At 25.1% G+C, this 12,353-nt stretch overlaps 1 protein-coding gene across 2 annotated transcripts; it reads right to left on the bottom strand.

Moving 5' to 3' along the window:
• Positions 1-358: 358 nt before the first annotated feature.
• Positions 359-12,124, bottom strand: LOC100198904 (uncharacterized). 2 transcript variants are annotated; one of them, XM_065798914.1, is made up of 9 exons: positions 11,984-12,123; positions 11,288-11,520; positions 9,437-9,494; positions 6,861-6,938; positions 6,705-6,765; positions 5,429-5,544; positions 5,184-5,289; positions 4,755-4,810; positions 359-543 (listed from the first exon to the last, which is right to left on the bottom strand). In XM_065798914.1, the coding sequence occupies exons 1-9, from the start codon at positions 12,017-12,019 to the stop codon at positions 436-438; spliced, it is 852 nt and encodes a 283-aa protein (XP_065654986.1). In that variant the 5' UTR covers positions 12,020-12,123; the 3' UTR covers positions 359-435. The 2 variants fall into 2 exon arrangements, with proteins under 2 accessions (XP_065654986.1, XP_065654987.1); XM_065798915.1 differs by lacking the exon at positions 359-543 and adding an exon at positions 3,279-4,635 and having other exon boundaries at positions 11,984-12,124.
• Positions 12,125-12,353: the final 229 nt, after the last annotated feature.

The raw sequence follows: 12,353 nt of genomic DNA, 5'->3' as shown, positions 1-12,353 counted from the left end.
ATATATATATATATATATATATATATGAGCATATAAAATCATATATTAGCATAATTAATAACTCACTGAAAAATTTTAAAAAACAAAAATTATGAAGAGCAAAAAACAAAAGAGTAATAATAAAAAAATAAAAAAAATTTAATAGTTTGAATAAAAAAAAAGCCATGATATAAAATTATAGTAACACAAAAATAGAAATAAATATAAACATGCTAAAAAATATTAAATTTTTAAATATTTTTAATTTGTTGTTAAAATATATGAAAACTATGGTAAAAAATATATGTTAAGAAATATAAATTAACAATTAACAGAAATTCTCAGTAAAACAAAAAAAAAAAAATCATAAAACACCAAGAAAAAATAAAATTTTTTTTTTTTAGTTTCTAAAAAGATTTTTCCTGAAATTATTTTTTTTTTATGCAAATATATAAGTCATTTTTCTATAGTTACAGTTAATCCGTCAAAAGTGTTCATCTCTCTTAGTGTTGGACTGACAACTTGTGATATGATAGAACCAAAATATATGAAGCTTAGTATCATCTATAAAAATAAAATTCCTTTTAGTTTTTTTAACTTTGTTTAAATACTTGTGCACAATAATAAAATAATTCCAATCACTCAAGTACTTTAATTGATAATATATTTTTTAATTCAAATTTTAAAGATATTTTTTCTGGCAATCTAACTATTAGAATATCGGATCATTTGCCACAGTTTCTAATTTATTCATCTTTTAAAAAAAGAAATATTAATTCTCGTAAAAGCAATATTCTTTTGCGAAGCTTCAAAAGGTTAGTGAAGACTTCAGGAATGATTACTTGAAAATCAACTGGGATAAAGTAGTCAAAGTTTCCGATAGTAATACAAATAAATCATATAAAGATTTTTTCACTAGCTTTAACTCTCTTCTAGACAAACACGCACCGCTAAAAAAACTAAGTAATCATGGCTTAACTCCGAGGCTCAAACCATGAATTACTTCAGCAATTTTAACCTTGATAAAAAAACAAAAAAATATATTTAAGAAGTTCCTTAAACAAAAAATCTTCATGACAAGCTAGTTCTTGAAAAAACTTACAAAACCAATAGAAATTTACTTGTAACAGTTATTTGAAGAAGCAAAAAGAACTTTTCTAACTACTTTACTACCAGTAGCAATAGTTTGAGAGCTATGTGGAAGGGTATTAAAACTCTCTTGAATATATGTTCGAATAATATCTCATACCCAGCTTGTATATCTTCAAATAATACCATTATAAATGATTCTGTTAAAATCTCAGAAATTTTCAACTCCATTTTTATTTCAATCCCTAAAGAACTAAAAAATATTCATTTATCCCATACTGACTTCCATAAGTATTTAAAAACATCAAACCCTAACTCTTTTTTCCTACTGAAAAAAATAAAATAATAACAGTTATTCCTTCTCTAAATGATGGCAAGGCTTCTGGTCCAAACAGCATTCTAACCTTTATTTTAAAACTTCTTACTTATCAGCAAAATTCTTGGAAAATTAATATATTCTCGTATCTACCACTTTCTTGATAATTCTAAGTGTCTCTAATTCTAAGGCTCCCAGTTTAGATTTCGTTTGAAACACTTTACTTCCCATGCACTTATTAGCATTACTGAAATGATCTGTTGTGCAATTGATAGTGGTTCTTTTGCTTGTGGCGTCTTTATTGATCTCCAAAAAGCATGTGATACAATTGACCATAAGATTTTAATGGAAAAATGGTATCACTATGGTATATGGGGTATCGCTAATGATTGGTGTTCATCATATATTAAAAATCATACACAACTTGTCTCGATTAATAAGCTTCAATCCACAAGTAAAGTTATTAAGTATGGAGTCCCACAGGGTTCTAGGACCTTTACTGTTTTTAATATATATTAACGATCTGCCTTACTTTATAAATAATTTGATTGTTCATCATTTTGCTGACGACATTAATTTTTTATGCATAAATAAATCACTCGCACAACTTTGTAAAAAAGTTAATTCAGATCTCCATCATTTGTGTAATTGGTTAAATAGTAACAGTTTTTCTCTAAATATCAATAAAACTGAACTTTTCATTTTTCAAAAAAAGATTGATTATGATAATGTGAAAATTAGAATTAACAGTAAAAGACTTTTTCCATCTAAATATATAAAATACCTCGGCTATTTCTTGACAAAAACCTATCATGTTACTATCAACTAATTTAATTAAATAAAAAACTCTCACGTGCCAATAGTATGTTGTCATTAATATGACACTCCCCAACATATTCTCATATGAATTTACTATTCCTTGTTCTCCTTGCATCTAAGTTATTGTTGTACTGTTTGGGGTCAAAAAGATTGTTTTCTATTATATCGCATAAGCAGTTTACAACGCACTTCCTTAAGAATTATGACATTTTCTCCTTTACGATCTAATTTACAATTTAAGTTTTCTGAATTAAAAATTGTAAAATTTCAAGATCTTGTAAAGCTCTATAATTGTCTCTTTGAGTTTGATTTTCATCAAAATAAACTACTAAATTCATTTAATAATTTTTTTACTAAAACAAGTGACACACAAATATTACACTCAAAATACTGAAAATTTTAACTTGCACACTTCCTTTTTCAACACTAAATAGGGCAAGCTCTCTATAAAACATCAATGTATTTCTCACTGGAACCAAATAATACCATTTATAAAAAAAAAGATTTTAAATAAATACCCTTTTATTACAACATTCTTCTTCTCAATCAAAACCAAATTAAGAAATTTTTATTTGAGTATATATTTAATGAATATTAATTTTATATTTTATTATTATTGCTTTTTTTATATTACTGTATTTATAAAACTATTATTACTTTTATTTTATACTGTCTTTTTTAACTCTAATTGTGGCAGGCTGGGTAAAATATTCACTAAGTAATTAGTTATTGACTAAAATTCTATGGAAAAAATATAATTGCAATTTTAACTATAAATTAAAATTTTGTCTTAAATTTCAGAAGCTGTATATACCAAATTAAATCAATTGATATTATTAATCAATTGAAAAGACTTGTCAGTTTTTATTTATTAAAAAGCATTATTTCTATTAAACACTTTCCTTTTCTTTATTTTTTTCTTTTTCCATTTTACTAAAAAACAATTTTTTATCTACTAAAATTCATTCAATGTTATTCGTCATTCAATTAAGTCTCATCCTTTTACTGTGGCTGTTCCTAAGTGCTCCAAAAATTCTTATCTTCCACTCCCTTTATCTAGTTTTCCTGTTTCATATAAATTGCAATCTTTTAAGTCGTCTGTTAATTGCTATCTTGCTTTATAAACTTTATCTTTTCTCTTCCAGTAACTTCCAACTCTAATAGTGGTTGCTTGCAGCCTTGTTAGAAGTAAAGATGTTAAAAATATATATTTTTTACTAATCCATACGAATACAACAACTTACATTATTAATCCATACGGATACAATTTTTTTTCAAAAAAAATTAAAAAATTTTTCTGAAAAAATAATTTAAGCTTAAGGAAATATAATTTCACTTTTATTGCAAATCAATTTGAATGAAAAAATTGAATGAAAACATCAATCTAAAAACCATTTGAATGAAAACATCAACCTAAAAACCATTTGAATGAAAACATCAACCTAAAAACCATTTGAATAAAAACATCAACCTAAAAATCATTTGAATGAAAACATCAACCTAAAAACCGTTTGAATGAAAACATCAACCTAAAAATCATTTGAATGAAAACATCAACCTAAAAATCATTTGAATGAAAACATCAACTTAAAAATCATTTGAATGAAAATATCAACCTAAAAACCGTTTGAATAAAAACATCAACCTAAAAATCATTTGAATGAAAACATCAACCTAAAAACCGTTTGAATGAAAAAATTAACTATACTTAAACTTTTATAAGTAGGTCAAGAAACAATGAATTATAGTAAACATGGTATCTAGTGTTTATTTGCTTTGATCTTACTTGTTTCAAACATGTGAAACGTAAATGTGAAAAAGTAACGATAATAATTTAATTAATTAGATTAATTCTGCTTATTTACTTCATTTTATTTTAAACGCATTTTATATTAATAATGTTATAAAACTGTATCAAACAGCGTCACGAAGTTGTTCAACATTAGCACAAGCTCTTTATACTGTCAAAACAACTTTGCAGTTTGTTTTATTGTTGCTTTATAGTTTTTTTTAATAACAACTCAATACTCTTTAAAAATTGTTTTATTGTCAGCATGAACGTATTAAACAGCTTTCTATTTAGCGGGTAAAATTTTTTTTTTTATAATTAGATTTTTTGGCGTTAATTTGAGCCCTGTGTGCAGATCCTTTTTGAATTTAAGGTCAAAGTTTTTTATTGTTATTTTATTAAAAATATTTGTTACACAATTTTATGTAAATTAAAATAAATATAATTAAATTATAAATTTTTGAACATTTATATTTTACTTAACTTTATAAAAAATTCAAATTAAATATAAACTTGCCATTCAAAATCCCATCTGAAGTCCTATTGAACTTCCCCATTAAAATTCCAATCTGATGCCCCTATAACTTGCCCGTTAAAAACATCAATGCAACAAAATGCATCAAAAATTTGCTCATCTGAAGTCCTATTAAAAGTCCCAGTTAAAGTTTTAGAAAATTTTATTTAAGTTTTGATCTCAATTTTTTGTAATTAACTTGTATTATTATCAGCTTACCTGAAAATTATTATTTACAAACTGCTTACCTGAAACCCCATAACAATCTCAGGTAACCAATGAATTGCTACTACGGAGGAAGAACCTACAAACAAATTAAGCCTATAAACTGAAAATATAAACTATAAATTAAATATTATTTCATAAATATTTGTTTAAATATTTCAGACAATATTTTTATTAGTTTTATATAGTCTAAAAAAAAACATATAAGACGAATATAGTTTAAAGATAATTATCATTTTAATAATTTTATAAATTTTTGTTTTATTTTTTGTTTTGTTTATTCACCTCCTCAAGGCCGAGAAGGCCCTACAGATGAGGAGGCTACTTAATAGTGGTTATAACCCTCTCTCAACTCTATAACTCCAAAACACGAACCTTGACGAACAAGGTCGCTGCGCAGAGAAACAAGTTGAAAATTGCTTGTATTCTAATTTAAGTTTAAAAATTTTTACCACAAAGTGTTCCTGTAGATATTGATGTAAACAACATTTGTAAATATAATCCCAACGCATATAAACTTTCACCATGTTTGATTCTAACATTAGAAAAAGACTCTGGCTAAAAACACACAAACAAATATAAGTAAAAAAAAACATCTAAACTAACAATTAAGAAAACTGGAATATTATCAACCAAAACATGAGCAACAAACCAATTTCTCACCAAAATATGATCAATAAATAAATAAATTTCTCACCAAAACATGAGCAACAAATGAATAAATTCCTGCAAACAGAAACAGAGAGGATAAGTAAGACTGTAGCAAAAACTTTGTTGTTGCAGTTTTATGAATATATTGCTTGGTCAGCTTCACTAAAAAAAAATCAACAGTAAAAAGTCAATAGGAAAATCAACAGTAAAAGTCAAAATAAATAAAAATGCTAATATATATATAAATGAAAACTATGTTTTTGGTACTCAGTCTACATAAATCAATTAAAAAAACTTTGCAGGTACATAAAATTATCTTATTAAATGCTTTTAACAAAGTCATTATATATAGCAAGTTTGTTATAATAGAAATTGAAAAGTAACATTTTGAAAATACTACTATATACATACTAAATACCGCATATATTTTATAGTGGCAATATCCAAATGAAACTTGTATACTCATGCAAAACAAAGTTGTCAGCCTCAGATAGAGTAAAGAAAATTTAATTAAAATTATAAGAATTTGTAGGTAATTATGCAAATTTAGATAAAAAGCCAAAAAAACAGATCCACAACCACTTGATGAAATAAGTTATGATTGGCCTAACTATATAAAACTTTACAAGAGACAAAGTGTCTAAAAATTTTAAAAGCAAACCAGCTTTTATTTAGAATTACCTAAGATTTATGATGTCATACCAAAATATAAGATTTATGATGTCATACCTAAGATTTATGATGTCATACCTAAGATTTATGATGTCATACCAAAATATAAGATTTATGATGTCATACCAAAATATAAGATTTATGATGTCATACCTAAGATTTATGATGTCATACCAAAATAGCTATTTACAACCTATAATCTAAAAAAGTTCTTTGTTTTCTTTTTAATTCCATTATACTGTTCTGGAGTTCTAAATATCTTAAAAAGTTGCATATTTTAAAAAGTTTAGGATCTAAGGATTATCCATGTTTTAATTTTTAATTCAAGGTACATTCTTTTAACAATTATTTGTGTTTATTAACAATGTTAACTTACAACCTAGTCCTCTGACTTTAGCAGACCCTTAAGGAGATGAATTTTTATAAATATGGCAAATCAGAAAGACCTGCAGCTGGGTCATGCCACAACAGTTTTCATGCAGTAACAATTCTTAGTAACTTTGTCATAACAAAATTGAAAATTTCTTTAAACAAACTTTATTAAATAAATAAATATTTTAAATTAAAAAAGAAAATTAAAAAAAAAATTGGTTAAAAAAAAAATTAAATTTTTTTTTAACCAATTTTTAATTAAAAATAATTAAATTTACCTTTTAAAATTATTGAACAAACTAAATTTGTAAATTGAAAAATCACCATAACAGCTATCTCCTATATAAACAATTTTGAATAACTTAATAATTTCTTCAATAAAACTAAATACAAACTGTTAAATAAAGCAAACTATTTCATCAAAAATAATTTACCCCAATATAATAGCTTTTCTGATATTCTTTTTTTAGGTGAAATACATCAATCACTTCCAGTATAATGACACATAAAATCTAGAAAGTATAAATACAAAATATAATCCATAAAGATTACAACTACAAGACTAAAATTTGTTTCACTTTAAAGTCATTTTTAACTTGTTTGTTAAATAAAGATAAAAGTAACTGTAGTGGGCCCTCCTTGATTGTGGTATATATATGAATGTATATATATATATATATATATATATATATATATATATATATATATATATATATATATATATATATATATATATATGTGTATATATATATATATATGCATATATATATATATATGCATATATATATATATATTTATATATATGTATATATATATATATATATATATATATATATATATACATGTATATATATATATATATATATATATATATATATATATATATATATATATATATATATGTATGTATATATACATATATATGTATGTGTGTGTATATATATATATATATATATATATATATATATATATATATATGTATATATACATATATATGTATGTGTGTGTGTATATATATATATATATATATATATATATATATATATATATATATGTATATATATGTATATATATATATATATATATATATATATAGGAGGCTACTTTATTGTGGTTAAAACCCCCATTCAACACTTTAACTCTAATAAATACAAACCTTGACAAACAAGACAGCTACGCAGAGAAACAAGTGGTCTATATATAGGGTAATTCCATGTCAAATGACCCAGGTCATGTCACCATACATCTCAGATTTTGCTGAATTTTATACAGTTGAGAGTGCTTAGTAAAAAAAGAATTCCTTAAAAATTTTAGCCTATGGCTACAAGAAGATCCTGAAATATGACCGTTTTACTTTCGCAGATATTGGCCACACCCCTCTTGCCCCCTCAGAATTGCAACATTTATTTGGAGGTTTTAAGTCACATAACTTTAAAAATATTTGATTTTTTTTCTAAGTGTATAACTTTTTTTTAGTGGAATCTTGAGATTTTTCATTACTTTCCAGAAACTTTTAGCATTTGTGTAGTTCTGATGAATGTGTGTTAAAATTGTTTTTAGGGCAGACAACCAGAGCCTCCGTAGCCTGGGGCTATGCCCCACTTAATTTCACGAAATAAATTTTTTTCTTCTTTGCATTTTCAATAATGTAAAGATAACCTTGAAAATATTGTCTTCAAAAAACTTTTTGGTTCGCACTTGTTCCGTTTTATTTAATTATTTACAAAGTAAAATATAAAAATATTAAGTAAAAATATATCAAGAGTGTTAAGATGCATCAACGGTCAAAGTATACATAAATCCAGTTGTTGTTACAGGTGTATCAATGATACAAATTATATTGATAATTAGAATCCAACATAATTAGAATCCAACATAGATCTACATTAAATGGCCAGAAAAGTTTGTTAAAAGTCCGTGCGGGTGCATAAATGTTACCATAACTATTATTATCATAAAATTTGTGTCCAATTATACATTGGATTGGTATGATAAATTTCATTTATCATACCAATCCAATGAAATGTACCATATTAACACAGAATAAATTCACCAAATTTCAATGTATTGGTGTTAATTTCCTTATTTAGTTGAATACTTTGAATACCAGTAAAAGAAAACATGCCTGTTATATTAAAATCTTCACTTGTTGGTTCAAAGTAACAGTATCTATAAATTTTGGGTTAAAATGATGATAGCTCATAGTTCCAGGAATTGTTCTACTTAGTTGAAAACATTTTTTCAAAGTGGTGCGCAATTCTGTTAGTCTTTTTTTTTTCAATCTTGAAAAAAAAATCTCTTCAATTCAATATCTAACCATTTATGGGCTTTTGTAGACTTTCATTTGCTGTTAATAGTTTTACAGTGCCACCAATACCATTGGTGACTTACCATGCCACCAATACCATTGGTGACTTACCATGCCACCAATACATGGTGACTTACCATGACTTGTAGCAAAAAATCAATGTCAAAATCATCTTTATGGAAACTAGTAAACGACTAGCATTTGACCGGGGTCAGGGCCGGGTTTGATAAAATATAGCTGAGAGGGTGGGGGTTTGTGACCGGGGCTGCATAAACATTTATACATCCTAAAGCACTTTTTTTTTTCAAATTTATGTTTGATTTTGTATATATATACATTTATGAACATTATTATGATCAACACGATCATCATGATCATGATCATGATCATCATCATCATAAGTGTCACCATCATTATCATCATCATTGCCATCATCATCATCATCATCATCATCATCATCATCATCATCATCATCATCATCATCATCAGCAGCAGCAGCTGCTGCTGCTGATGATGATGATGATGATGATGATGATGATGATGCTGATGATGACGATGATGATGATGCTGCTTTAATATCTACATTTTACATTACCTAGCGTGATCAAGTGTGACTTAGCGTGATCAAGTGTGAACAACTTACTACCATTGAAAATTTAAATGTTAAAAATTAATAAATAAACAAAATTATAAAAAACTAACCTGCCAAAAAATAGTAATAAAAAAAACTTTTTCTGATAACCGTACTGAAATTCTTGGACTAAACATAAATTAACAAAAATTATTTTCACTAAAATTTTTTTTTGCAATCACCTAATTGATTTTATATTGAAATAACTTTTTTTTTTATTTTAGTCAACAGTAATTTTTTAAAATATGAAACAAAATAATTTTAGGTTTCAACCAAATTACAGTGGGACAGAGTGTGCCAAAATACCAAAAAATCAATATCAGCATTGCATGGTGAAAATTTGTCATAATGATGAAGACATGTTTATAAGATGAAATATCTAGTTAAAAAACATGAATTATTAAAAATAATTCATGTTTTATTTTTAATAATTCATGAAAAAATTTTGGCACAAAAACTCTATTTTGTCCCACTGTGCAAATAATAGACAATTTTTAACATCCGAATAATTAAAATAATGTCTTTTGAACTTTATTTTCTTTATTGTCAAATTGCAAACTGATTCAATTCAGTGCAAGCACAAGCTATTGCTATCAAAAGTTTCGTTTAATTTTAAACAAGTTGTTGGTAGAAACAGTAAACAAATTTTCAATAGTGTATGAAAAATACTGTTGTTATTTTATAAAATACACTTACCTCTCAACTTATATAAATACTGTGTTGTCCATCAATAAATTGTTATAAAAAATACAGTTTATCAGTCTTTAAAAAGTATTCTATTGCCTAAAAAATATATTTTGTTGTCAATCAGTAAAAAATATGTTACCAAATCATAAAAAGTCTATTTTGTCAAATATTGATGATGATTTTTCTTTGATTTGTTTTTTAGTGATTTGTTCTTAAAATAAAAAAAGGTTAAAAAACAATAATAAAAAATACAAATGTTTAAAGTTCATTGATAATGATAGAAGTGGACAGTTATAGTTAGTTTCGATAAAAAGTTTTAATTTAAAATTTTAGAGGTTGCACCTGGTTTACCACACACACAGAAAATCTCATAATATCTCAGCCTAATATATCTAGAACCTAAATATATCTAGCCTAATATATCTAGAACCTAAATATCTTAGAACCAATAAACTTAAATATTAAAATTTTTTTTTTTTTGTCTTGCATTATTAAATGAAGGTAAATATAATGAATATATCTAAGCTTTCTGATTTTCATTGTCAAAAAAAAAAAAAAAAAAGTCAAAGTATTTTCTTTACAAAGGTTTCCCAAGCAAATTATCAAATATTTAACGTCAAATCAGTAAATAAAAGAATTAAGCTGTGCCTAAAGTCACAAGTTTTTAAACTCAAAATAAATTAGAAAAAATAAAATAAAACTTTGTTAAATGTTACAGTTTAACAAAAAACTGAAAACCATTAGAAGGTTTTTTATATATCTTAAAATCTTTTTATATATATCTTAAAAACAATTAGACGGTTTTTTATATATATATCAGAGTGGTATCTTAAGATCAAAACGCAAAACTCTTTGGCAAAAACTAAATATTTTTAACAAATATTTTTCATTAAAAACCCAAAAAAATAATCAATAAAAACCTATTCTTTAAGGGAAACCAAACCAAAAACTTTTTTGAGAGAAACATAAAGCCATAAAAACTTGAAGTTTTTAACAAAGTTAACTAAGTTTTAACAAAGTAAATTGATGAACTTGGATCTAAACTTCTTAATGAACCTGAAACTGAACCTAGAACTGGACCTGGAGTGAACTTGAACACTTCAGGTCCAGTTCTAGGTTCAGTTTCGGTTCATTAAAATTGAACTGTTATTTTTTACTAAGACAAAAGATAGTCTAAAAGTTTCGCTAAAAATTCAAAGTTTTCTACTTAAAAAAACAACAACATTTAAAGTAACCTTTTTTTTAATTCATAAAGTTCCTCATAAGTTTGAGTATCTCTTAACTGTCCTCTTATAGCTTGGGTTGTATTTTCCATGATCTTTACAAGCTTCATTGTATTGTCAAACACATTTTTTTGAGATGCAGATAACTTCCTACCAACAGGTGGTAATCTAATGCGTTCATTTTCCATTTTAAAATGGTTATTTGATTGATTAATGTGAGTTGATCCATACATTTTTAATATACGCTGCAAGTTTAAAAAATTAAATTAAATTTGCAATTTCACACATATTATATATAAGTGCATATAATAAACATATTTGTTATTATATAACAACAGTTTATTAGCATTCAACAATAAATTAACATTACCAAAATAAAAACGCATTATTATATACAAATTAATACATATTACAAATGTATTTAATATAAAAACATTTTACTGATGTATAAAATGTGATATATTAAAAACCACATTACTGATGTATTACAAACTATATATATTACAAACCACTTTTATTACTGATGTATCAAAAATCAAAATTATCAATGATGTATTACCAACCACATTTATTACTGATGTATTACAAATCTTTGTACAAATATTACTGATGTATTACAAACTACATTTATTACTGATGTATTAAAAACCACATTTATTACTGATGTATTACAAATCTTTGTACAAATATTACTGATGTATTACACACCTTTGCACATATACCACTGATGTATGTTAAATGCATAATTTTGTACTAATGATAATAACATTGAAATACACATAGTTGCTTTTCAACTATCAATGTGGCACAACCAGGCTTGCGGAGCCACAGCTCTGATACAACCACAATTACTAATTTACTATCAACATAGACTAACTTTGATTTCTGGTTTAAAGTTTTGATGATATATCAAACATAAAAAGTGTAAAAAAGCGTAAAAAAGTGTGTAAAAAGACATTATTTATAAAAAGACATTATTTATAAAAGTATAAAACTGGCATTTACAGATGCATTAAATTAATATAAAAATTACTTAAATAATAAAACTTCATACAACATACTATAAAAAATAATAAAA

Source organism: Hydra vulgaris, chromosome 06, assembly GCF_038396675.1.
Source record: "Hydra vulgaris chromosome 06, alternate assembly HydraT2T_AEP".
NCBI classification, from domain to species: Eukaryota; Metazoa; Cnidaria; class Hydrozoa; order Anthoathecata; family Hydridae; genus Hydra; species Hydra vulgaris.
Note: the sequence above shows the minus strand (reverse complement) of the source record. Positions and strands in the feature narration are given on the sequence as shown.

Coding starts and splice junctions, on each gene's coding strand:
- LOC100198904 (XM_065798914.1), bottom strand. CDS start 12,019: ATGCATTTAACATACATCAGTGGTATATGTGCAAAG. Junction 9,495..11,287: donor CTTTATGAATTAAAAAAAAG/GTTACTTTAAAT, acceptor ATTTATGTTTAG/TCCAAGAATTTCAGTACGGT. Junction 544..4,754: donor AGATTGTTATGGGGTTTCAG/GTAAGCAGTTTG, acceptor TTATTTTTATAG/ATGATACTAAGCTTCATATA.